The sequence below is a fragment of the Strigops habroptila genome, chromosome 3 (assembly GCF_004027225.2).
Source record: "Strigops habroptila isolate Jane chromosome 3, bStrHab1.2.pri, whole genome shotgun sequence".
Taxonomy (NCBI): domain Eukaryota; kingdom Metazoa; phylum Chordata; class Aves; order Psittaciformes; family Psittacidae; genus Strigops; species Strigops habroptila.
In genome coordinates, this window is record NC_044279.2 from 77,080,337 (window position 1) to 77,104,731 (window position 24,395).

General features: G+C 48.6%; 1 protein-coding gene across 5 annotated transcripts in view; it reads left to right on the forward strand.

Moving 5' to 3' along the window:
- SGSM3 (small G protein signaling modulator 3) overlaps positions 1-24,310 on the forward strand; it is a 30,961-nt gene extending 6,651 nt beyond the window's left edge. For all 5 annotated transcript variants that reach the window (XM_030478342.1, XM_030478340.1, XM_030478345.1 and 2 more), the window contains exons 2-22: positions 4,236-4,319; positions 6,011-6,096; positions 7,289-7,355; positions 8,385-8,593; positions 8,747-8,854; positions 9,858-10,001; positions 10,362-10,557; positions 10,787-10,932; positions 11,853-12,080; positions 13,015-13,069; positions 16,661-16,788; positions 17,082-17,237; positions 17,731-17,785; positions 18,234-18,283; positions 19,578-19,730; positions 19,830-19,900; positions 20,235-20,283; positions 20,583-20,668; positions 21,034-21,156; positions 22,669-22,729; positions 23,102-24,310. In XM_030478342.1, the coding sequence (XP_030334202.1) occupies positions 4,313-4,319; positions 6,011-6,096; positions 7,289-7,355; positions 8,385-8,593; positions 8,747-8,854; positions 9,858-10,001; positions 10,362-10,557; positions 10,787-10,932; positions 11,853-12,080; positions 13,015-13,069; positions 16,661-16,788; positions 17,082-17,237; positions 17,731-17,785; positions 18,234-18,283; positions 19,578-19,730; positions 19,830-19,900; positions 20,235-20,283; positions 20,583-20,668; positions 21,034-21,156; positions 22,669-22,729; positions 23,102-23,185 (2,262 nt within the window). In that variant the 5' untranslated portion in view covers positions 4,236-4,312 and the 3' untranslated portion in view covers positions 23,186-24,310. The remainder of the gene's footprint in view (positions 1-4,235; positions 4,320-6,010; positions 6,097-7,288; positions 7,356-8,384; positions 8,594-8,746; positions 8,855-9,857; positions 10,002-10,361; positions 10,558-10,786; positions 10,933-11,852; positions 12,081-13,014; positions 13,070-16,660; positions 16,789-17,081; positions 17,238-17,730; positions 17,786-18,233; positions 18,284-19,577; positions 19,731-19,829; positions 19,901-20,234; positions 20,284-20,582; positions 20,669-21,033; positions 21,157-22,668; positions 22,730-23,101) is intronic.
- The last annotated feature ends 85 nt before the right edge of the window (positions 24,311-24,395 follow it).

Below are 24,395 nucleotides of genomic sequence, written 5' to 3' on the forward strand. Positions count from 1 at the left end.
TGTAAAGCTGGAATTTTCTTCTGACTATATACGTGCAAAGCAAATATTGACTCGTGGTACTAATGGTATTTGCAGCTTCAGGATATGCCTTTGCCTGACCTAAGGGAGAAAACTGGTGGGGGAAGGGAAGGTGAAGGTTTTCCTGCTGAGAGCCCCCCTTGTGCATTTCATTGAGCAAGTCAGGATTTTAATGAGGAAAGCGAAGCTTTCCAGGTGTGAGAGGACAGAAATGAACTGTCAGATTTGGTACACTGCCTGATTTTTGTCTGATTTCTGAGAGAGGGAGTTGTTAAATTGGATTCAGTCTACTTGGGGTTTTAAAAGCTGAGCTGGAAGAGGCTTCTAGAGCTACACCTAAGTGCATGGCCTCCTGATGAGCACTGTGGCTTTTGCTTTTCTCTCTTTCAAAACTTCTTTTATTTAATAAAGGAAGACAGTAGAGAGCAGTGGAAACCAGCTGACAGTCCAGAGGTGGCAGTGGGATTTACTGCATGCGATATTGCTTCATGTTCGTATTGAGCATAATGGAAAGCAGGTTTTCCCATGCTAACTCACTGTCAGAGGAAGTGTTGTATATGCTGTTCTTATAATGGTGGATGAAAATCATTCTAGGAAGAAGAATTGTTATGCTTGTTCTGGTCCTTCTGATGATGTTCACTGACTGCTCCTAAATAGTTGTTGTGTTGTACCAATTGTAATGTTTTCAGCATACAGAAACATTGTTTTGCAAAATGTTAGTTTTCTGCAGAGTCTGTTAGATGTATTTTGCTTTTTTGGTGGCTTTTTAGTGGATTCTTTTTTGTTGTTGTTGTCGCTAAAATCAGCAGGGGACTCCTGAGTTTCTGTCTCAAAATAAAGATCCTACTGAAAGGCTGCAGAAAGTGTCATTTCATGCCTAGCTCATTCAGGCACTACCACAGCAGGCTGAAGTGGAGATCACATGGCAAAAGAGGCCAAGCAAGTAAAACATAGGCAGCAGGAGATTGTTATCTGGTGTTAGCAAGAAGCCAGGTAACTGAAATCTCTCATATCACAGCTGCGTGGAAGAGCAAGTGTGTCCAGAGGAGGCTTGGTATCACTAAATGGAAGTAAATTTGCAGGTCTCCTTTGCAAACATCAATTTCTAAAGGACACCTACACCGGAAAAGAAACTAATTGGATATAATCCTGCACTGTGTGTATTTGCAACTCCAACAAAGGTGTTACAGCTGGAGTGCTTCAAATAGCTCGCAGCCTTATTTTTCAGGGACACACGCTGTCATTAAAGCTGTCTTCTAGCAGGCTGGAATCAATGGTGGATTTGTTTTACAGGCTCAACTTAAAAGGCAAAGCTGCAAATAACAGGTACCATTTGCATTTTAACAAAAAATACATTTCTTTCAAAGCGTGAAGACTACCTGTTGTGTGACCAAAATCACTTTGTACAGGAAACTTAAGGTGCCTTTAAACATGGGAAATGCCTCTTAATGCATGAGTGAAAACTGGTTTTAATTTTAGCGTTCTGAGGGATTGCAGGTTGTCATGAATATTTGTTGGATCTGATCTCTTTTTTCCTTTGTATCCCTTACTGTTGCTCATTTCAGAAGTATGTACTGTGCAAATAACACAGCTAAGTTAGCTGTGGCAATTTCATGCATGCGCTTTCACAGGCTTCGTGGGAGCTCCTTTTGATACTTGCTGTCTTCTGGCTTAGGAGAGTTTGAGAGTTGCTTTAGGTTTATATCCCTCAGTCAAAGGAAACAACTTACTTTATCAATCCCCTATGCCAGATATCCTTCTCCTGGCTTGCACTGGGCGTTGTCTGGTTGTGTCAGGGAGCCTTCCTCACAGTTCCTGTGGTGCTGTACTGGAGGCACAGTGGGAGGAGGCAGAAAGCAGGGTGATGGGGACTTGCAGGGCTGGCACGGTGGGCTTGGCACCTTCTCTTGGAGACACCTGGCTCCGTGGGCAGTCCCCAGCGCACCACTTCCTTGTGCCGCAGCTGGAGCCTTCTCTTGGTGTGATTCATACTCGTTATCCTGCCCTTTTGCACACTCCAGTGCCAGCAGCAAGGTGAGCTTCAAGCTTTCCTTGGGCCCTGTCCCAGATGGGTGCTCACAGGAAGGTTTCTATAGGAACCAGGGGCAGGAAAAACCTGCCCACCGAGTTCAGTGCTCTAATGCAGGCAGCAGGCAGGGGAATGATTTACAGCAAGCCCGAGGCCAGCGTGTGATGACGTGGACAAGGGAAGGTGTTCCCCTTTGCTACACCTGTCCTAGGATGAGGAGGCACTTGTAGCTTCAGCACTCTCCTGCCCAGCTTCCCAAGCACCATGGTTAATTCCCTTGTTATGGGGTGTTTTCTCATCTATGTGCCTAACACACCAGCCTGGCTCCTGTGTAGGAGGCTGGTTCAGCAGTGACTGTGGATGCGATGAAGGCTGAGAATGACCGAGGGGATCCCTGCTCACAAGCTTGAGGCACTGAGGACAGATTCAGAGCACAGGGAGCAAGAAGCATGGTAGACGTACCACATGGCTGAAACTGTGACTGCATTCCTAATAAGGTTAATTGGAAACAGGGTTAGCTGGGCTGAGAGAAGGCAGGGGAGAAGGACATATTGCAGTCTCAAGAACAGAGCAGCTGTGGTTGCAGGGCAGTGATAAGTCTGAAAAGTATCCCATCAAAATATGTTCACAGCGATGTTGAAAGGGGCTTAAGTATTGTCAGCAATTTTACCTGCTTGGCATGCATGCTGTGTGCGTTCCTATGTAAAATGATTGTGCAGGTGCTAATTTTGTAATTCTTATGTCTTCAGCTACTGAGGGAAGAGTTGGTGCTAAGACAACTCTTAGGGTGATGGGAAGTATAGAAAAACTATTTACAGAACTCATGGGTAAGCAACTGACCATTGTGTGGACAATGTTACTTCTCAGAAATAAAAGCTGAACTTTTTTTTGGTTTTTTCTGTGTTTTTCTTTTTGCCTTGAGAGTTGGTGTCAGAAGATCAAAGTGTCTGTTTATCCATGCCAGCCTTTCCTATGCAGAGAACTGTTCAAATCTGGGAGGAAGAAGCCTTAACATTTGTGTTCTCAGATAGACCTTTTTATGCTTTTGTAGTGTTTTACAGCTGCTTATCTTGGAGTGCTGTAGCAAGCCACTTGCAGGCTGCAAGAGCTCACTGGAAAGCTCACCAAGATGCAAAAGCAGTATCACCTTGTACTATTGAGCACTATAAACGGCTTGGACAGGGCCTGCTGGATGAATCCCTGGGGCTCCTTCTTTTAGTGGTTTGCAGTCATAAGTAGGTTTACTGGAATGGGGAAGCTGGAAAACCCATCCCAGTCATGCAAATGTTAGTTTTTCCTAGGTTCTTTCCCAAGTAAGCGCAAGTGACTGATATATCCCAGCACTGTCTTTATGTGCTTCACAGAGGTGGCTCCTGCTGTCTCCCACACAGAGTTATAAGGTTGGTCTTAAAGTCCAAAATACCTCTCTCTGATTACTAAATCATTCCCCTGTTTTCCTGGAAAACCCCTATAAAATTCTGCTGTGAACTGGTATCAGAAAAGTCAGCAGGGAACCTATGCAGGCTGTTTCATCATCTGAGGTCTATTGCCTGATTCAGTTCAGAGGAGCCTGGCTCATTGCAGATGTACTCGATAGCATGCTGTCCACATCCTAGCCCAGTTCATCACAGAAAATCATTTTCAGAAGTTTTTCCAGCTCCCTTCAGGGAACTGTATTCCACAGCATAATATACTGTGCTCCTGTGGTTTGTGATGCTACTCCTAAAATCCCTTTCAGTCTTACTGTGCCTAATGATACATCCTTAAACCCTTTTCACCATTCCAGACCTTTCTCCATGGACAGTGTATTCAGAGAATGATGGTGTATGGTATCTTTTTTTAGTATTTGTGAATAAATACAGGATTCACAATATGTAATGGAAAAGGTGATGGAAATGGACTGGGTTTTTGACATTCCCGCAATCAGCAGTGCTGTTACTGTCACAAGGAATTTGGTAAATGACAGCATGCTCTTTCTAGCTGATGGGTAGGTATGAAACCAAGAGGAAATTCCAGTCTCTGGAATTTAAGGTTCCTGAGGGGGGAACTTAAGTACTAAGGGATTTAATTTTCCTGTGGGCGAGTTGTGTGTGAAGAGTCTGTCTGTTTACCACCATGCTCTTAGATAGTAACTAAATTCTCTCATCACCAATACGTTTGTTGTTGGGTTTTTTTCTTCTTGTAACAGGATACTGACCTCTCACCTGTGAGAACAGCATTTCTGGACCTGCTGACAGCCTCTGCTACTCAGCCTTACCTAGCGCAATGTCAGGTGAGCAGACAAAAATGGACACGGTATAGATGAAGTAGATGCTTTTGTCCCTTACTACTGAGTAAGAAAAGCAGAGAGGCCAGATGGAGTTCCTTCCAAGAAAGGGACTTTTAGGGAAGAGGAATAGTTTCATGGCATCATGTTTTACTTTTAGGCATATGAAAAACAATGAGGTGGTTGGTGACAGCCAACATGGCTTCACTAATCATGCCTGCCCAATATGGTGGCCTTCTATGATGGAGCCACAGAATTGATGGATAGGGGCAGAGCAGTTGACGTTGTCTACCTGGACTTGGGCAAAATGTTTTACACTGTCCCGCATGACATCCTTGTCTCTGAACTGAAGAGACATGGATTTGATGGATGGACCACCCAGTGGATAAAGAATTGGCTGGATGACCACACGCAGAGAGTTGCGGTCAACGGCTCAATGTCCAACTGGAGATGGGTAACGAGTGGTGACCCTCAAGGGTTGGTGTTGGGACCGATCCTGTTCAACATCTTTGTCAGAGACATGGACAGTGGGATCGAGTGCACCCTCCACAAGTTTGCTGACGACACCAAGCTGTGTGGTTCAGTTGACATACTGGAGGGAAGGGATGCCATCCAGAGGGACCTTGACATGCTTGAGAGGTAGGCAATGCCAACCTCATGAAGTTTAGCCAAGCCAAGTGCAAGGTCCTACACTTGGGTCAGGGCAATCCCAGGCACAGCTACAGGTTGGGCAGAGAAGAGCAGCACTGTGGAGAAGGACTTGGGGGTGTTGGTCGATGAGAAACTGAACATGAGCCGGCTTCAGTGTGCACTCGCAGTCTAGAAAGCCAACTGTGTCCTGAGCTGCATCAAAAGGAGCATGACCAGCAGGTTGAAGGAGGTAATCCTGCACCTCTGCTCTCGTGAGACCCGATTTGGAGTACTGTGTGCAGTTCTGGAGTCCTCAGCATAAGAAGGATATGGAGCTGTTGGAGCAAGCCCAGAGGAGGGTCACGAGGATGCTAAGAGGGCTGGAGCACCTCCCGTATGAGGACAGGCTGAGAAAGTCGGGGCTGTTCAGCCTGGAGAAGAGAAGCTGTGTGGAGACCTCAGAGCAGCCTTCCAGTATCTGAAGGGGCCTACAAGGATGCTGGAGAGGGACTCTTCATCACGGACTGTAGCGATAGGACAAGGGGGAATGGGTTTATACTAAAACAAGGGAAGTTCAGGTTAGATATAAGGAAGAAGTTCTTTACTGTGAGGGTGGTGAGGCACTGGCACAGGTTGCCCAAAGAAGTGGTAAATGCTCCATCCCTGGCAGTGTTCAAGGCCAGATTGGACAGAGCGTTGGGTGACATGGTCTAGTGTGAGGTGCCCCTGCCTAGGGCAGGGGGTTGGAACTAGATGATCTTAAGGTCCTTGCAACGCAAACCATTCTGTGATTCTATGAGTCTGTGATCATATGATCTTTCTACTGCTTGGAAAAGCTGCATGATCAGTGCCAAGCCAGGGGAACCATTACCCCAAAACAGTGTTTCTCTGCTTACTTGCTTACTTGCTTTGTGGTGAAGTGGGAGTTGTTTCAATGTCTAGAATAGCAGTAGTGACAAACTGTTGAGTGAGTTCTTCCCGTGCTGAAACAGCCTGTACTGAGTCTGTGTCTTCCAAGGGAGTTCTTCCAGCTTTTCACTGCTGTGTGTTGATCTCTTTCTGTTTAGGCCATCACACTCCCTCTGCCGGGGGCCCCTTCTCAGCACTCACTCCCAGCATTTGGCCTCAGGAGATCCTGGCAAAATACACACAGGTACCGTGTGGGGCAGGGAATGGGGTGTTCTCTGGCTGTGCAGAGAAGGGACTCTGGTGATTTCTGGTGGTCTCTGGAAGCTGCAGAGAAAAGGAGGGAGAGGTGCTCTTTTACTCCAGTGGTTGGTTGTGGATGCTTGTTTGCTACTTACTGTGTTTTGCAGCTGCATCCTGGCTCTTGCAAGAGGATCTTGCAGAGCACAAAGAAACTTGTGTGAATTATTGCCCTGCTGTTTTGCAACTATTGCTCCACTTTGAATATGTTGTCACCCTCAGGGAGTCTCTGTCACCATCAAGCTACTCAAGATGGCTTGTGCATGGCAGGAAATGCTAGCCTCAAGACTTGTCACCAGGTGGGCAGAGCAGGAAGGAAGGGAGCAGCCATGGAATTTTGTAACTTACCCACAGTGCTTCCTGAAAGCAGTTGGGCCCAGAAAAGCAGATTAAAGCTTATTGTGGAGCTATGCTAGAAGCACACTTCTTGGGTGCTGCCTGGGTGTAATGCTTGTGGGAGACCACACAGGAGGGGCAGGGGGCCTTGCAGGGAAGGGGAGGTATCTGTAGGTTTTCACTTCACAAAAAAGCCTGGTTGTAACCTCCTACAGTGCCAACCATGAGCACAGATGAGGAAAGTTGAGATTTAGGTCATGAACCTTAATTTCTTTTGTCCTGTAATTTGGGCTTGCTTCACAGGTGCAAATCCCAGTTTTGCCTGCTGTCTTTCAGAGAAAATCTGAAAGCCAGAGGCAGGAGATGGAGCAATGCAGGGAGCTGAATTTGCAGTGTGTATGCAGAGGTAACACAGGACTGCTGTATATTAGAGATGCAGACAATAGAGACCACTTCAGCTGGTGTGTGTGGATTTCTCAGTCCATGAGGAGGGCTGCATGACCCTCCAGGTGGGAAGTTCTGATCTTGATGTGATGCTGGAAAAAGGATTGCTGGGAAAATCTGTGCAGGTGTGAAGACGGGGCTTCACAACTTCTATGGAGAAGTCAAAATGGGAGTGGCATGCTTACTTGCCGTACTTCCAGCTGGGAATTGTGGTGGGAGGCAATGAAAATGAAAAGGGCAAGGAAGTCTAGTCACTCAGAGGGCACAGTGCAGACAGTGGTGGGATGGGGCAATAGCCAGATGTCTCTGTTCAGTTGTTCAGTGCTAAAGTGGCTATTCTCCTTCTTCACATCTCCTAGAAAGAAGAATCTGTCGAGCAGCCAGAGTTCCGCTATGATGAATTCGGTTTCCGAGTTGATAAGGAAGGTAAAGCCAGTCCCAGCCCTCCCCCTTCTGTTGTGTCCTGTGTCCAGCCCTTTCCATGCTGGTCTTATGGGGGTCTGGAGCATAGACTGTGCAGGAAAGTCACTTCCATCCCCTTATGCTTGTGCCGTGAGTAAGAGGGAGAGCTATTGCAGCTGGGCATTGAACTGCAACAGCTGGCTGCCTTTGCAAAGAGGAAGAGAAAGGAGTGGGGACAGTAGGAACGGCTTTATGTGCTCTGAGAGGACATTTCTAGGTCTCAGGCCATACAGTGCAAAGGCAGAAGTTGTTTGCATGTGAGCACTGAGGCACCTTGAGTCATAGAGGATCCTCTTTGAAGCAATGACCTGGAGATGAGGACAGGACACAGGGATTTTTTTCAGCCAGAACATTTGATTGACTTGTGCATTATAAAATCAGCAGGAAGATTTGGACTGCATTGTTGGGCTGTGTTATATATGGTGAAGGACAGAGTGCCTTACGTCAAACCTGTACTTGTGCTGAAGTATCTATTTTAGAAAGCCAGCTTCAGGTTAAGGTGCTCTCTCATTGTGAGTTTGGAAGTGTTCTTGTTAAAGCTATTTTGGTGATTAAATAGCCCCAAAGTTAAAATTTTGCACCTCATTACTTGCATGAGCTTGCATGACCTTCTGCTTGCCACCTCTGAGGCTTGCTATGCTTTTGTCAGCCTGATTTACAGATCCTTACAAAACTCAGTAGGATGACTGCTGCCAGGGTCTTGTTTAATTCCAGCCACACTCCATTCTAGATCATGATTAAGTAGAGACTAGAAGCCTGCTGACAGCTTCTTAGTTCTCAAAGCCCCAGTGCCTTTTGCTTATGACCATAAAATTTGCTGCATGGAGAAGAGAGAAACCAGTCTTTTCCTTTCCGTGCTCAGGCTGGAAGACATGAATGTTTTTAATGTGCTTTCTTTGGATGGCCGTCCTACTCCCTCCCCTATATCCATTCCCTCTCCTGTTTGCCTCTCTCACATGTTTCCATTTCTTTCCCTTCCCTTTGCTGAGGCAGATGGTGCTGAGCCAAACTCCAGCAAGCTTCTGGGGATCCCACTGACAGAGGAGCCACAGCAGAGGCTCAAGTGGCAGGCTCACCTGGAATTCACACATAACCATGACGTGGGTGACCTCACCTGGGACAAAATTGAGGTCACCCTACCTCATTCAGACAAGCTGCGCTCCCTGGTGCTAGCCGGCATCCCACATAGCATGAGGCCACAGGTGAGAGTGCTGCCTGTTCTGGGCAGGCGCTCCTACCTGGAGTAAGAGACAGTGGAGCAAGACCACTTTCTCTTGATTGAGAGAGTGTCAGATTTTGGCTTTCTGTGGCTGTCTTAATGACTCCTCCTGTCTTTGTTCACCATGTTCCCACAGCTGTGGATGCGCCTGTCAGGAGCCTTGCAGAAGAAGAGGAATTCAGAGATGTCGTATCGGGATATTGTGAAAAACAGCTCTAACAATGAAACCATTGCTGCCAAACAGGTAGGAGTCAGCGCTGCATTGTGCTGACTGGGCGCAAGGGAGTGGGGAGAAGGGCAAGATTTGCTGCGTGAGGAGGAAGGGGTCTGAAACTTGCAGCAGGGACAGTTGAGAGGACATGTGTGCTTGAATCTTGCTAAAGCTTAATCCTGTCTGGCATATTTCTTCTTTGCTTTGTTGGATTAGGAACTGTGCACCTCCCCTCCTTCTGAGGACTTCAGAGAAGGGGTTTGACCCATACTACCTGCAGTAGCTAGAGTTGTATCTCAGCAAATACCCTGATGTTCATTGAGGGAACTGGAGGTTGAAAGGCTGACAGATACACCTTTGTTGAGGTAGTGGCAGCTGTTTCCAGGGACTGTCTTTGTTCACCCAAACATGAAGTCTCTGAACACCAACAAAACTGTTACAGGGTGTTTTCCCTTTTCCTCTGAGCTCCTTTTTTGTGGGAGGAGGCAAAGGAAAAAGAAACTGAGCTCTGCACATGTTCACCCATGACCAAGAAGCTAGATTCAAAATGGTTGGAAGAAGGAACAACACTGCCCAACGGAGATCTCTGGGCTGTTCACCTCCAAGTCCTCTGTCACAGATATAGCCAGGTTGTTGGTTTCTCTCTGGGCTGTTCACCTCCAAGTCCTCTGTCACAGATATGGCCAGGTTGTTGGTTTCTCTCTGGAATAGGTTTGTTGGAAAGCCTTCCTTGAAATCCAAGCAGATGAAATTCCCAACTAGTATGCTTGCTATTCTTAGTGGTGAAACTAGGAGTTGAGTTTAGGCAAGTATTTCTTGCAAGTCACCAAGTCACTGTGTCTCACATGTCAGTGAAGGCTGTTAAACTGACCCCAGGTGCTTGGGCAAGCCACCTTCTTTGGTGCCTAGGGACCTACAAATGGGTGTGGGGAAGCAGCGTACCCTGAGGCAAGGGGCCATGGGGAAGTGTATAGAGCAGAAGCAGTTGTTCAGATAGCGCAAGCTGACTCTCTCCTTGTTTATGGCTGTCCGGCAGATTGAAAAGGACTTGCTACGCACAATGCCCAGCAACGCCTGCTTCTCCAACATGAACAGTATCGGGGTGCCACGGCTACGCAGGATACTACGTGGACTTGCCTGGCTCTACCCAGAGATTGGATATTGCCAGGGCACTGGCATGGTAACCTGGTTTCAGAGTGTCTTTGTGATAGGGATAGTTTTGTCTGTGGTCGCTATGCTGGGGCAAATGGTTTGAGACAGTACTGCCAGACACTATAGCCTCCAGGTGAGCTGAAAGGAAATCCCTTCCACATGGAGTATTTTTCCTTGGGAAGGGAGTGGAGGAATTCAGTCCATCTGTTGGGGAGGGACAGGCATTACACTCAGAAGAAATCGCTTCAGTGAAGAGTGTAGGAGAGCTGCTGTAAAGGAAGGAGGATGTTCATCACCTTAGATACTGGTTCATCTGTCCACATGAGGAAGTGGGGAAAGAGTTCTGCTCCTCTTAGGACATGCATTTTTTCTTCCTGCAAAATCCTAGGTGGCTGCCTCTCTGCTGCTCTTTTTGGAGGAGGAAGATGCCTTCTGGATGATGTGCGCTATCATCGAGGAACTGGTTCCTGCCTCCTACTTCAGCACCACCCTGATGGGCGTGCAGACAGACCAGCGTGTCCTGCGACAGCTCATTGTGCAGTATTTGCCTCGCCTGGACAAGCTGCTCCAGGAGCACGACATTGGTAAAAGTGTGCCCTAGAAACCATAACTTTTCTTGCCAGGGTGACATGCAGACAAAGATTATTGTTCTTGTTTCACAAAGGAAAAGAAGCAGGGCTAGGAGCAAACCTCCTGGCCCTGGAGGCAATGCATGGTCATCTTTAAGCTGAGAGGACAGCACCTAGGAGAGTCCCTCTCCACTGGTTGGCTGACTTTTTATGTCGTGATTCTTTTCTGTATCTCTGTTCACAGAGCTCTCCTTGATCACCTTGCACTGGTTCCTCACCTCTTTCGCTAGTGTTGTTCACATTAAGCTGCTGCTGCGTATATGGGACCTATTCTTCTACGAGGGCTCTCTGGTGCTGTTCCAGCTCACTTTGGGCATGCTCAGTATGAAGGTAATTCCCACCTCCTCTTCCTCTTTTGTAGTACTTCGGTGTTTAATCCTGAGTTTTAGGGGCCAGAAGGTTCTGTATCTGCTTCCTGTATGTGGTTTAGGAGTGTGCTAGGGAAGATGACTTCCTGCTGCTTTCAGAACTGGAGGCTGTGAAAAATTTCCAAGGCACCATCCAGAAATCAGAGATTGCTGATTTTCTCTCATAATTAAACCCGATCAGCTGCCCCTTCTATTCAGTTTAGATCCCAACTAGAGAGTCCACCTTAGCTAAACCAAGACACCTCTTGATTTTGCACAATCTATCAGCAGAGATTTAAAGCAGAGATTGTGATCACGTGGGAAGCTTTTGGTGGCACTATTGAATGCTCCAAGAGATTAGCATTGTCCTGGCCACATGTGATTTGGTTGGTCTACCTGATTTAACCTCCTGATCTTTTCCTTTTTATGTGAAAAATAATTTCATGGTTCAGCTTGTTGTTTGAAGAGCAAGGGTGAGCCTGCTGGGAGTAAGAGGAAGGTGGAGCACAGTTTGACGTGATAGGCACTCTATAGTGTATGAGACCGAGCATCTTCCATCCTCTTATCCCCAGCAAGATCTCTGCTGTATCCAGTCCTAGTGGTGGGTGCAGAAGGGCTTTGATTTTGTCTTTCCTTGCTGATTTGATTTCCTTTAAATGATGATGCTGTGATTCAAAACCATGCCAGTTAGAATTCTGGGGAGAGGTCTCAGTGCAGTAGAGCAGTAAAAGGTGCTATTCACCTCCCAAAGGTAGCTTGAACTTTTCCTGCTGAAGTCTTTTATGGAATTGTCTAGTTACACATGCCCAAGCTGTACACTGAATATAAATTACATCTAGCAGCCCCAAGAGCATAGCTGTTGTGCTCATTGTTCTGTGTGGCAAAATGACTGTTTCACTGCAGGAGGATGAGCTAATCCAGTCCGAGAACTCTGCCTCGATCTTCAACACGCTCTCAGACATCCCCAGTCAGATTGAAGATGCAGATGTGCTGCTGCGGGAGGCCATGCGCGTGGCTGGCTCGCTGACAGATGTGGCGGTGGAGACCCAGCGCCGCAAACACTTGGCCTACCTCATTGCTGACCAAGGGCAGCTGCTCAACTCCAGCACCACTGTCAACAATTTATCCAAAGTGAGTGCTGCTCCGTTCCTTTATATATTCCTTACCATTCCTTTATATATTCCCTCCCAGTTGCTGTTTGTGAGCATGTAGTCCTCCTGTATGAGAGGATTATGGCTCCAGGATAACTGTTGTCCAGAGGAGAAAAGGAATTGGGAAGTTGGAGGAAGGTCTGTACTAATGAAATGCTGCCAGATCTGTACTGGTTGATAAATCCTCAGGTGAAAGGGATATTGACGTTGATTGTAATTATCATTAATGAGAGTTATGATGAAATGTGATGCATTTCATTAGTGGAAACTAAAAGAAACAACATATGCTTTTGGCAGAATTTGCTTGGAGCACACAGAGCAGAGTAGGAACTGGAGTTAATCCATTAGTAAGAATCTGGTACACTAAAATAACTCTGGAAGGTAGAGTCAAAAAACAGCATGAGAAGCTGAATAAAAAATGCACTTGTCTTTAATCTTGGACTGCAGTCTGCAGTTACAGATGATGTAGCTGCTGTTTGTCAAGCCTGTGTGGAAGATGTATTCTTGATGCTCACCTGTGTGCTCATCACAAGACATTCCTGCAATTCTAAAATGTAATGGGCAGCCACTTAGAAATTTATATATAATTACATGTAGAACTGGTTTTGGCAACAAGTACAATTAGATTATTTACTCGAATCATGGTTGATTCTTGAACTTCAATTATGCTTTTGTAATAATTGAGCTATAAATAACCTGTTGCACATGGAGCAGATCAAGCAGTAGAGGTGATTCATTGTGTCAGAACAAGAAGAACTCATGTCTAAAATTGCTAAGTTCCCTTGCCTCCCCCGTGCAGTGGTGGCTGTCAGGACCCCTTGCCCAGAGCTGCCCAGTGTGGACGGTTGCTTTGTTTTCTTTCTGAGATCTATCCTAATGTGTGTGCTTTGTTCTCTCTCTTCCCTGTGCCTCAGATTGTGCGTCGCAGAACCCAGCGCAGGAAATCTGGCATCACCTCTCTGCTTTTTGGTAAGGGCAATCCTGTGCCTGTAATGTAGTGTTGGTGTGTGTAGCAGTCTAGGAAGGAAGAGCGCAAAGCAGGAAACACTGGGATAGAGGAAGAGGGTGCAGGGAGCCAGAACTGAAGGATGAGGGGGAAGAAGTGCAGTTTTCTAGGTGCTTGCTTTGGTCTGAGCTCAGAAAGTAAATTTTAGGTTAGATGGTTAGTCCTTGAATGGTGACTAACAGTGGGCTGCAGCTCAGCACAGCTGTAATGTCCTTCTTGCACTGACCAACAGGTCAGACACATTTTTGGTTAGTCTGTATGCAGTCCCCAGGCTGGAAGTTGGTCTCTCCTGATGCTACTCTGCTCCATTCTGGAGCATCTCTGAAGATCTGAGTCAGGGCAAGATGGGCCAGTGCGTCACCATCAAAATGTATAAATGCAAACATCTCTGGTGTTCCCCCTTACTTACTTTGAGAGTTCAGTCTTGTGAACACTTTTGAGGATGAATTTTCTTTGCTTATGAGCTAAGCCAGCATATGTCCAGAAGGCACAAAGCCAGAATAGGTTTTGCATGGGTTTAACAGTAACTTGCTTCTTTGACTCCATAATAGCCCTTTCTATTGTAAGCCTCACTGTCATCACCTTCTTTGCAACTGGTTAGTGTTCTTGAAATTGCCACATCTCACCACAGAAATTGTTTTTCCGGAGGAAGACACCATACTGAATTTGCAGGGTTCAAATGGTGTTCCTGTTGTGGTTGAAATAGCCTGACTAAATCTAAAACTTGGGTTTACTGGTATTTTCAGAGAAGAGCTTTTCTGATGTTTTCCAGGAAGGTGATGTATTGTCACAAGCTTGCTATAAGCACATAAAAAGTTATGGTAGAAGACCAATGATGCTGTAAAGTCAAGCTGCAGAAATGAAGAAATGTGGGGAAAGTTGCTTGTGCAACCTGAACTCAGACCTCTTGTATGTAATGTACAGTACAGACTGAACCAGCAGGGAACTGAGCTGCCAAATGCATCTTTCTTGTGTCTCACGTAGTCTCCTTGACCAAGTTTGAGTAGTTTTATGAAGGTGAGTTATACCACACACAAAGAAAAATTTTAAGTTCAAGCTTCAAAATGTATCAGTGGTAGAAGTGAGATGATTGATAGTGTTTTCTCAGTGGGGTTTCTGTACAGTGACTGTCATGTTTTTTACATAATATTATTCTTGATATTTAAAATGTTAGTTAAAATAGAGAAGTTGTCATCCTGCAGCAGATAAACAGAATGGAAAACTTCAGCCTAAAAGAGGGGAAGAAAAGCTGGGATATGATAAATTCACCTTATACTGGAAACTGTCAATCAGCCTTAAGTGTGAAGTCTGCTGCCTGTGATAGTTACAATGTAGAGCTGGTACACAGATCTTGTCTGGGAATAAGAGCTTAACCAGAACTTGGTTGGTCTTCCTTAGAGTGAGCGCAGATACAGTAGTGACTTGGACAGGAGTCATAGAATCACAGCACCGTTTGGAAGGGGCCTCTAGGAGCCGATGGTCCAACCTCTCCTGCTCAAGGCCGGAGTCTTGCTCATACTACATCGGTTTGGCCAGGGCTTTCTCTAGCTGAGATGCAAGCAGTTGGACCAGATTTCTAATGAAGGAATAGAAAGAAGAAACAGCAAAAGGTAGTTTGGGAGAACATGATGTGCAATCTTGCCTTGTTCATGTTGGATGGGCACTGCAACAAGGAAATGCAAGAGAGAGAGTCCTCCTCTGCACAACTGTGCAGCTGATCAGTCTCTGCAGACTCAAAATACAGCCTCCTCACACATGACTGATCCCACACTGGTTTCCTGTTGTGGAAATGTACGTGCAGGCGTGTCAGGTGCAGTGCGGTGAATCTGGAGGAAACGTTTCTTCTCTGTCATGTATTTTCTGAGGTAGGAGGGTGTGGAACTTGCTTCCCATGTCTCCTGCTTGTGTTTGGGTGGGACTCATCTGAGTACAGATGGAGGAGTATGGTATTTTGGCCAGAAGGGACTGAATGAGTACAGAAAGAATCAGTGATCTATGTAAATGAGGGCAGCCCATGATACTACTGCGGCTGTGGTTGAGTAGTTTCTTCTTTAGTCACAGTCTGTTTTAGAAACATGCATTTTCTGGGAATCCCCACTGTCTGCGTGATCACCTCTCTTTTTACAATCTTTGTATATCTGAATCTGTAGTGAGACTTCTTAGAGGCTCTATTTCCTACCCCTAGCCACTGAGGAGGAGGTTTTGTTAATTTTCATTGCTTGGACTGGGAGTAAGTATGCCCTGCAGTTTTTCTAGTCCAGAAACAAAGTTCTATTTTCTCTTAAGCTTTGTGCATCTGATTCTCTAATCATTTAATTTACTAAATAGGAAACAATTACAAAAAATAATTAAAAATCTAATTTTGTGCTTCTATTTATATTCTTAAAGTTTGGGTCTTTTTGATTAAGATCACTTACGATTAAAAGATAACATTAATCACTTTCCAGTAAGCAGAAGCTTCATGTGTACATCGCTGTTGCAGTAGCTATATAGCTTGGGCCACACTATTCGTGTTGGTTTCTACAGTGCTGTTAAAAGATAAGGAGAGTACTAATTTGCTAGCCAATGATTTACTTGGGTATTGGATAAAAGCTGTGTTTGTATAAAAATTAGACATTGTTTAAATGTTGATTTTGTTACTCAAGCTACCACATCTTCAGTATATTAGAGAGAAAAAACGGAGGTATGAAAACATATCTTTGAGTTTAAACAAAGCATCATGTACCAAACATTATGTACCCAATTTTCAAGGCATTCAGATACATCAACTGTCTATAAAGAATCCGTCCCATTAGGTATCTGTCTGCATAAATTAATAGAGGTAGGCTGTGAAAACTCCTGTGGGGAATTAGTGACTGTTGAAAGATGCTTTGGTTGCTTTTACTTTGTACTTAATTAGTGATTGTTGAAAGATGCTTTGGTAACTTTTACTTTGTATTTATGACCATTTCTATACACCCAAACCCTTTGAAATGTGGCTGTTGGGGACATCAAGGTCTTAAGTAGGTGGCAGCTTTTCTCTTGTGGCTCTGACTTCTAGACTGACACAGCAAAATGGGCTGTCTTGGCTTTTCAAATCTTCTTCGAGACTCAGTGAAGAATATGCTCTCAGCCTGTGAGGTGTACAGAAATCAGAAGTAGTTTAACCAGAAGCTGTTTCATCTTCAAGAGAATTTCAGTTAAAGAGAATTTTTGAAAGTTCCCAAGTTTTGTGTCCCACCATTCAGGTGACTATATAGAAGTGTCTACGCAGTAGAAAGTATTATGCAGCTTCTTGATATACTGAGTTGCCCAGATGACCAAAGATGACATCTTTCAGTTCCAGATGTGGTTTGAAATACCAGCTCCTTAAAATTTGAGACAGCCAAATTGGCACTAGCTATTTACATTATTGAATAGGTTGGCAGTAAGCACCTGTCTTAGTGTAGGCACTTTTGATGTCAGGCTTTTTTGATTTCTGCAGAATCAATGATTTCTAATGTTAACAAAAAAAATAAAGGCCTTATGTGTGTTTTCTTTCCTTGCCTTCCCTCTGGCTGTGTGGACTCCCCCAGGGGATGATGATCTGGAGGCACTGAAAGCCAAGAACATCAAGCAGACAGAGCTGGTGGCTGACCTGCGTGAGGCCATTCTGCAGGTGGCACGGCACTTCCAGTGTGTGGATCCCAAGAACTGCAGCATTGTGAGTGGGAACAGCTGGATCTGCACAGCTGTGTGTTCCAGGCATGAGTGTTGGGTGTCCACCACAGGCTGTTCACATGCTCCTGGAGCATAAGATCAAGGAAGAACATGCCAGGTGTAATGGGTGGAGAGGGAGGGTTGCTCAACCCATCCCTGGTGGAGGAAGGCTGTGTTGGGAGGCCTGCTAGGAGAAGGAAGAGCTTTGGGAACAAGGGCATGCAGGCTTTGGCCCATCAGCTGGAAGTCATCTGTTGCTTTTCATTCCTCTTTGCTCTTCACCCACATGCGTGCTAGGATCTGACTCCAGACTACAGCATGGAGAGCCACCAGCGGGACCACGAGAACTATGTGGCCTGTTCCCGCAACCGCCGCCGGCGAGCCAAGGCACTGCTGGACTTTGAGCGACACGATGACGATGAGCTGGGCTTCCGAAAGAACGACATCATCACGGTACGTCAGGGATCAGGGCAGGACCATGAGGAACCGACTGGTTTGGGGTGCTGCACTGCCTCTTCTGCAGGGAAAGAAGGGAGGAGATCAGCTTAGAGCCCACTTAGGAGTCCAAGGGAAGCAGTTGGTGTTTCTGGGAGCTGCCAGGGGATGATGCTGAGTGTCCCCGTGAGTGTTGTCTTGTGGGTCATTGTCAGTGCAAACAAAAAGTCCCTTTCCTGGCTGCCATACAGCTGAGCAGAAGTCCCAGTTCAACAGTGCGCACTGAGCTGTGGTAAGCCTGCAAAAGCATCCATTTAGCTGTGGGTGTCCCATCTGAAACTGGGGAGAAGAGTGTTGTGTTTGTAGTAAGGCCCTGGGCCATGTGAGAACAGAACATTGGCAGACAGCTGAGAAGAAAGCAGTTCCTCATTGTGCACACACAGCCAGGTAGCTGTAGCCCTCCTGGCACTGCACTCTCTTTAACCAGTGTTTTCCACTCCCTGTTTTTCAGATTATTTCCCAGAAGGATGAGCACTGCTGGGTGGGAGAGCTGAACGGACTGAGAGGTGAGAGCAGGATGGGTTGCGCTGGGGAGAGTGGTGCCGGATGCGGAGCATCCTTTCATCCACAGCAACTGCTCTGGTGCCTTTGCAGCAAAGACTCTGGTGGTTACCGAGAGCATCTGACAGGGACAAGGGAAATGTTAAAGCAGGGTATGAGAGCAGTCATGCAGCTACCTGGCTACTTCTTGCAAACAGCAACTTTAGGCTCCGTCCTCCTGGCGCAGGGTGGTTGGGTGCATGTCATCTCTGCTGCTTGTGGGCAGTGTCCTGTACTTGGCTTCCATGCAGTTGCCTTAATTATTGTGATTTTCAGGTTGCTCCTGTCCTTCTTTGGGATTGGACCCTTCTTTGAACTCTGATTTATTCTCAGCTCCCTCTGGGCTCTGATCTTGTTTGTGTAGGGGTCTCTCAGTGTCAATGTCAGGCTCATCTCTTTGTCCACTCTTTGTAGGTTGGTTTCCTGCAAAATTTGTGGAGATCCTGGATGAGCGGAGTAAAGAGGTAATGAAAAAACCAGAACACCACAACAACAAAAAAACCCCTGACATAAAAAAAGACGAGTAATGTCATAACTGAAAAAACATAGTTGGAAAGAGCTGTCTATTTCCCTCCTTCACTCTGTTTGCTCTCTTTGGCTGTTGAGTGCTTGGTGATGTGATGAGGCAGCTTATCTTCCTAAGCCTGTTTGCACAACTTCCTCATGCTGACTGATTGGAGGATGCGGGCCTCAGGGGGCTGCAGGGCATAGCTGAGTGTGATGCCTGGGCTTGCAAGGATCCTAGAGGTGAACTTGAGGCAGACTGAGAATGCAGGAGGCAGGTATGCAGGAGGATCCCATGGGCAGTGTTTCTGCCGGCTCCCCACTGCCTGTGCTCTCTTCCTTCCTCCTTTGAGGCTGTGCCTGTGGATCCTGCTCATGCTTTGCAGCCACTGCAGTGGATTCTTCCTGAGTAGCTGTGCCCAAGGGGCACTGTCTTGGTTCCTCTCACTACCAGCAGTGGTGAGATGCCACCTGTCAGGAGCAGATACCTCAGTATGGCCCCAAGACTGGGGTAATGGATGAGGAAACAAACATCATCAGCTATTGGCCTAGGCAGTTTGCAGGTAAAGTGGAGAAGGCCCCGTTCCTCCCTCTCCTCAGCATTTAGAGAGTGAAGAAGGGCTCTAAGGCTGACCTGAGACCCGCAGAAGAAGCCCCTAGAGAGTTCACTATTGACATCTCACTTGCTACCTTACTCACTTCTCAGGGCTAGTTCCTTAGATGCAGATCACTTCTCTGTATATAAACACCCCCTGTACTGCTGAGCAGTTCTCCTCCCAGCTGTGGAAATAGTAATTTTGGAATATCCTTCATGGAACAGTGTGTCAGGGTGATACCTTGAAGTGATGCACCAGCTGACCAGGGAATTCCTATCTAGCCCCATTTGCATTTAGCAGCTTAAAATGTCCCGGAGACCCTCATTTCAAGTCCCTCTCCTTACCTTAGCTCAGTCAGCATCACACCAAACCACAACAGTTCCTACATGCTGAATGCTGCCAGGATGGTGCTGGGGTCACCTGTGTAGTCTCCTGGGTACCACATAGGCACAAAGGTCCTGGTGTCCCAGGAAATCCCTAGGGAGTAGCACTGAATGTGGTGCCTTATCCGAGAGCCAGCAAGAGCATAAGGGGGCGGGGGGGCTGGTGGGCACCTGGGGGTGGAAGAGCTCTGTGCAGAGAAGCTGTAGATGAGTGGACCACCTCCATGCTCTGCCCCTCGACAGCATGCTGAGAGCTGGCTCTTCTTGTTCCTCAGTACTCCATCGCTGGAGATGACTCAGTCACAGAAGGAGTGACAGACTTGGTGCGAGGGACACTCTGTCCAGCCTTGAAGTCCATATTTGAACATGGATTGAAGAAGCCATCTCTGCTGGGGGGGCCCTGCCACCCCTGGCTGTTCATTGAAGAGGTGAGATGTCTCAGCTCCCTTTGTGGAGCGGTGTTGCCAGAGGGCTGGGATGATGAGGCTGTTGGGCAGAGCGTGCTGACTGTCGCTCTGCTCCACTAGGCTGCAAGCCGGGAAGTGGAACGTGACTTTGACTCTGTGTACTCTCGCCTTGTGCTCTGCAAGACTTACAGGTAAGGCCACCACACCAAGCGGCTGGGTCTGTGCCCTACTCCTGCACGCTCATCAAACCACTGCTGTTCTCCACTTTGGGAAGGCTCATGGGCTGCCCCATCCTCCTGTGGGTGTAGTATCATCAGGCTGCTGTGCTTGTGCTGACTTGGCGCTGGCAGTGGCTCTTGTCCCCTTCCCTGGACTCCTGCGTTTGCTTCTGGATCTGTATCTTGCTCTTTCATGGCTGCAGGATCATCTGTGGCCTCAGCAGTAGGAAGAGAGTTGTTGGGGTGCAGAGGGAAAAGGCCTGCATGAGCTGCAGAACTAGCTAGGTCTCTGCTGTGATCTTTGCAGGCTTGATGAAGATGGCAAAGTCCTCACTCCAGAGGAGCTGCTTTACCGGGTAAGTGCTGCACTCAGCCCAGCCAGAGCCCAGCTCCCAGTGTGGGGCAGTTCCTCATGGAGGCTGCGGGATGCCCATCTCTAGGGAGATGGTCCAGTCTCCCAGACCTTCTCTGACCGGGAGTGGAGACACCAGGTGCCTGGGGGAAGGCAGAAGGTGAAGCCACTGGGAGGGCTTGGTCCCCCTGGTGCTAGCTGGTGGCATTGGGTGAGGGTGGGGAGCTGTGCTGCTGAAGTGGCTGCCCTGCCCAGCCTAAGGCTCAGCTGAGAAGGTGGTAACCACATCTTCGCTCCCTACAGGCAGTTCAGGCTGTGAACATGACACACGATGCTGCACATGCACAGATGGACGTGAAGCTTCGTTCCCTCATCTGTGTTGGACTTAAGTGAGTCATCTGGGCATGATACCCTTGGCATGGTGGGTGCAAGGAGCTTGGGAGGGGGCAGAGCGGACTCAAAGCCAGCAGTTGTTTCAATCTACCTTAGGCCACAGGGTCTTTTTCCCCTCTCACTGCAGCCACAGAGTGAGACCTGCTCCTTGTTCATCATGCTGGCCTGGCTCCTGGCTGAAAGAAGTAGCTCTTACTGCATGGAGTGGCTCACACAAGTTTACTTGGGATATCCTGTTCCCACTGTGGTTCTGGACTGTGGGTTGGGGTCAAGGCTTGGGCTGAAAACAGGCTATCCTGAAGGGATGGGGCTTCTTTCCCTGGCTTCAGCTTAGTAACACGCCTCTACCCCATTGCTGCAGTGAGCAGGTGCTGCACTTGTGGCTGGAGGTGCTGTGCTCAAGCCTGCAGACCGTGGAGAAGTGGTTCCATCCCTGGTCATTCCTGCGCAGTCCCGGCTGGGTGCAGATCAAATGTGAGCTGAGGTAAGTGCCCCCACGGGCCTCGCCAGGATGTGGCATGGATTTCCTCCTCCCCTGCAGGAGGTGGCCCTCACTCTGGCTGCCTTTGGGCCCTCTCCAGTGAGTAGCAGCATGTGCTGCCCAGGCATCCCTGCTGCAGAGGTTTCTTTCTGTGTGCTGAGGCAGCAGCAACCGTCTAGACAGTTTAATGCAACGCAGGATGCCTGCCTGACCCGAGGGCTTGGCTGCTGCGTAGCTGTCTTGACAAGCAGGCAGCCTCTGACTGCCAGCAATCCGCTGCTGTGCCCTGCACCTCCTCTGATGGAGAAACTGCCTTTTCTACCCCCTGCTCTCCAGGTGCTAGCCACCATGAATGCAAGCAGGGAACAGGGAATGTGGTGGAGAGGCAGTGGCTGTCACTGGCCAGGAAGGTGTCAAGTCACTGGCTGACTCCTGGATAAGCGAGCGAGCGATGTGAGGGGCTGAATGTGGCTTTAGTGCCTGAGCTTGCGTAAAGCACATCACCTGGAGCCCAGGGCACACATCACATGGCATGCTCCTGGCCCTCCTGCATCTGCAAAGCCACATCCAGTCCCAGGGAGCCACAGAGCAACCACCATTCCAGCCCTGTAACTGCTACTATCCTGCGGGAACTGTCTCTTGTCCATGCCACCCTCTGGCCCCAGTGGAAGCATCTGTAGCCAGGATGTGCACACCTCGGGGTGCCATGTCCTCCTTGTGCTGCTGCTGCATGGGAGGAGGCCCCTCCAACTCTGTGCTGCGGGTGTCCCGTGGCTGCCTTCTCGCAGCATGGGGGCAGTGCTAGTTCAGCACAGCTGGAGGACCAAGTGGGACTGGTTCATGGCTGGGCTCGGGTTTGTGTGGAGCTGGAGCAGAGGCTGGTGCTGCATTGCTCCCAGCCAGCTTCCGTGGAGAGCCTCAGCTACCTCACTGCTTCAGGAGTCGGAGGAGACCCCCATGCAGGAGTTTGCCCTGAGCCGGAAGGACTGATGCGCTTGTTGCCAGGAGGTCTGAGCTCTGCATCCCTGTCCTAGGGACAGGGTTGAGGCTGTGCCTGCAGCCCCTTCTTAGAGCTGGGGCCAGCGAGGGAGCTCTGTGTGCGACACTTGCGCATGGGAGTCAGGGCACTTCTCTACCTCCAGGGAGGGAGAGAGGGGAGTGCATGAACTCTTAATTGATACTGGCAGGGGACTGCTTTTTGGAGAGGAACCTCCAGAAAGGTTCCCCTTTGCCAGCTGAGTGCAGTGTAGCAGCACCTGAGCCTGGCCATGCCTCCCTGCGCTGCTGCATCAGGCTCTGTAGGGGTTGCACTTGAGTCAACTTCCAACTTCTCTTCCCAGCCTCGGACTGGCAGGACGTGAAGCCCAAAGAGGAAGGGGGAAAGAGGGGATGAATGGCTGGTGCTGCCCTTTCAACACCAACAAACATGCCTGGGGGCAGCAGTTGTGGGCGCAGGCTGGGAGTGTGATCTGGAGGGGGTGTGTGTTTGTTACCATCACTCTCTTCCCATTGCAGAGTCCTTTGCAAATTCGCCTTCAGCCTCTCTCAGGACTGGGAGCTGCCAATAAAGAGGGAGGTGAGTAGGTGGCATTTCTCATTCTTTCCCTCAGCCGGGGGTTTCAGTTACTTTCTGCCTCTCCCAGCTTTATGCTCCAGCCTATCCTGTGCCTCCTCTTGGGCCAGCACCAGAGCCTGTGGACGGGGCTGCTTTCCCGGCCAGGGCAGGCTGTGCACTGGGGCTGTGCTGTGATGCTGGCAGCGGGGACAGGGGAAAATGGGGCAATGCAGGCTCCTCCCTTCCCCATTGCTCTCCAAACCACAGGGCCTCTCCCTGTTTCAGCTGTGCAGAGGTGGGAAGCGCAGGAGGCTGCTCTGTCTGGGTGCCGCAGACACAGCCTCCCTTTTCTGGGTGCGGAGCACTGACCCGGGTCTCTGTGTCGTCCTGCAGGAGAAGGAGAAGAAGCCACTGAAGGAGGGGGTGCAGGACATGCTTGTGAAGCACCATCTCTTCAGCTGGGACATAGATGGGTGACCCCCGCCCCGCCCCATCCTGGGAAACCTTCTCAATGGCGCACACTCCTCTCCCCCATCCGCACCATCTCACCCCCTGCCCTCCCCTACCCCCCCCACTTTTATCTGTGACAGAATCCCCCTTGGGGGGCCGCCAGGCCACTGGGTCAGATGGCAGCAGCGCCAAGAGGCTGAGCTGCAGACTTGAGGGAGGTGATGGTTGAAGGCAATGCTGCAAAGGGACAAGTGTGTTCTGGCCACAAAAATAAGTGCCCCCTCCTTCCCTTCCTCCCAGCCTTCCCCATCTCTGCCATCTCCATCTCATGTTTGCCTCAGCCCTGTCTCCCCCCAGTGCCTGGGGAGCAGCCTGGCCCAGGGCCCCTTGTGCACTGCCCCATGGGCCTGTAGCCATGGGGAAGAGACACAGCCCTTGTGGGGTGGCTTTAGTCCATGAAAGCTGGTGCCATTGGCAGGTGGCACTGCGGGTGCAAGTGGATTTGGGCTGGTGAAAGACTCATGGCTGTATGGGAGCAGGGATGGCACATCCCCCTGTGCCAGCCAAGGGCTTGCCTCTGCCGGGGAGAGGGATGGCAAATCCTGAAGCACTTGGACAAGTTCCTCTGACCTGCAGCCAGGGTTGAGAAGGGACAACCGGCATCAGCCTCATCCCACCTCCCTGGCACTGGCATGTGGGGTGTTGACAAGAGGTGCCCGATGGCACTGGCCTGTTACCAGTGTGGCAGCCTTAGGGGATGGGCTGTGTCTCCTCTGGGAGCAGACAAAAAAACACCTCTCCCCTAAACAAGTGTTTCTTGCTGTCATTTTAGTCTCTAGGTGATTTTTACTGTTAACCAAAAAGCTGTAAATGAACTCCAGGAATGTGTATATTTTGGCACCGTTGTAGCTCAGGACGAGGTTCAGGTTGGAGCTGGCTCAGGGAGATGTAACTCGTCCTCCTCGCCCTGCGGTGGCAGCGGGGACGCAGGTCGGGAGTGGAGAATTGCTACTTTGTGGTGGTGGCTCTGGATATGGAGTCTGTGACTTTCTACTGAAAGCGCTTGTCTGTGAGCACAAACTACTCATGGAATGACACTAGATTCTTACTTTATTTGGTGGGTTTGTAAATAAACTGCATCTTGGGACAGTGCTGGGCTTTGGCTTTGTTTTTTGACAGTGCCAGGATGAGATTTAATTCTTCATTTCCGCCCTTTGATAATTACGACCCCATTTCT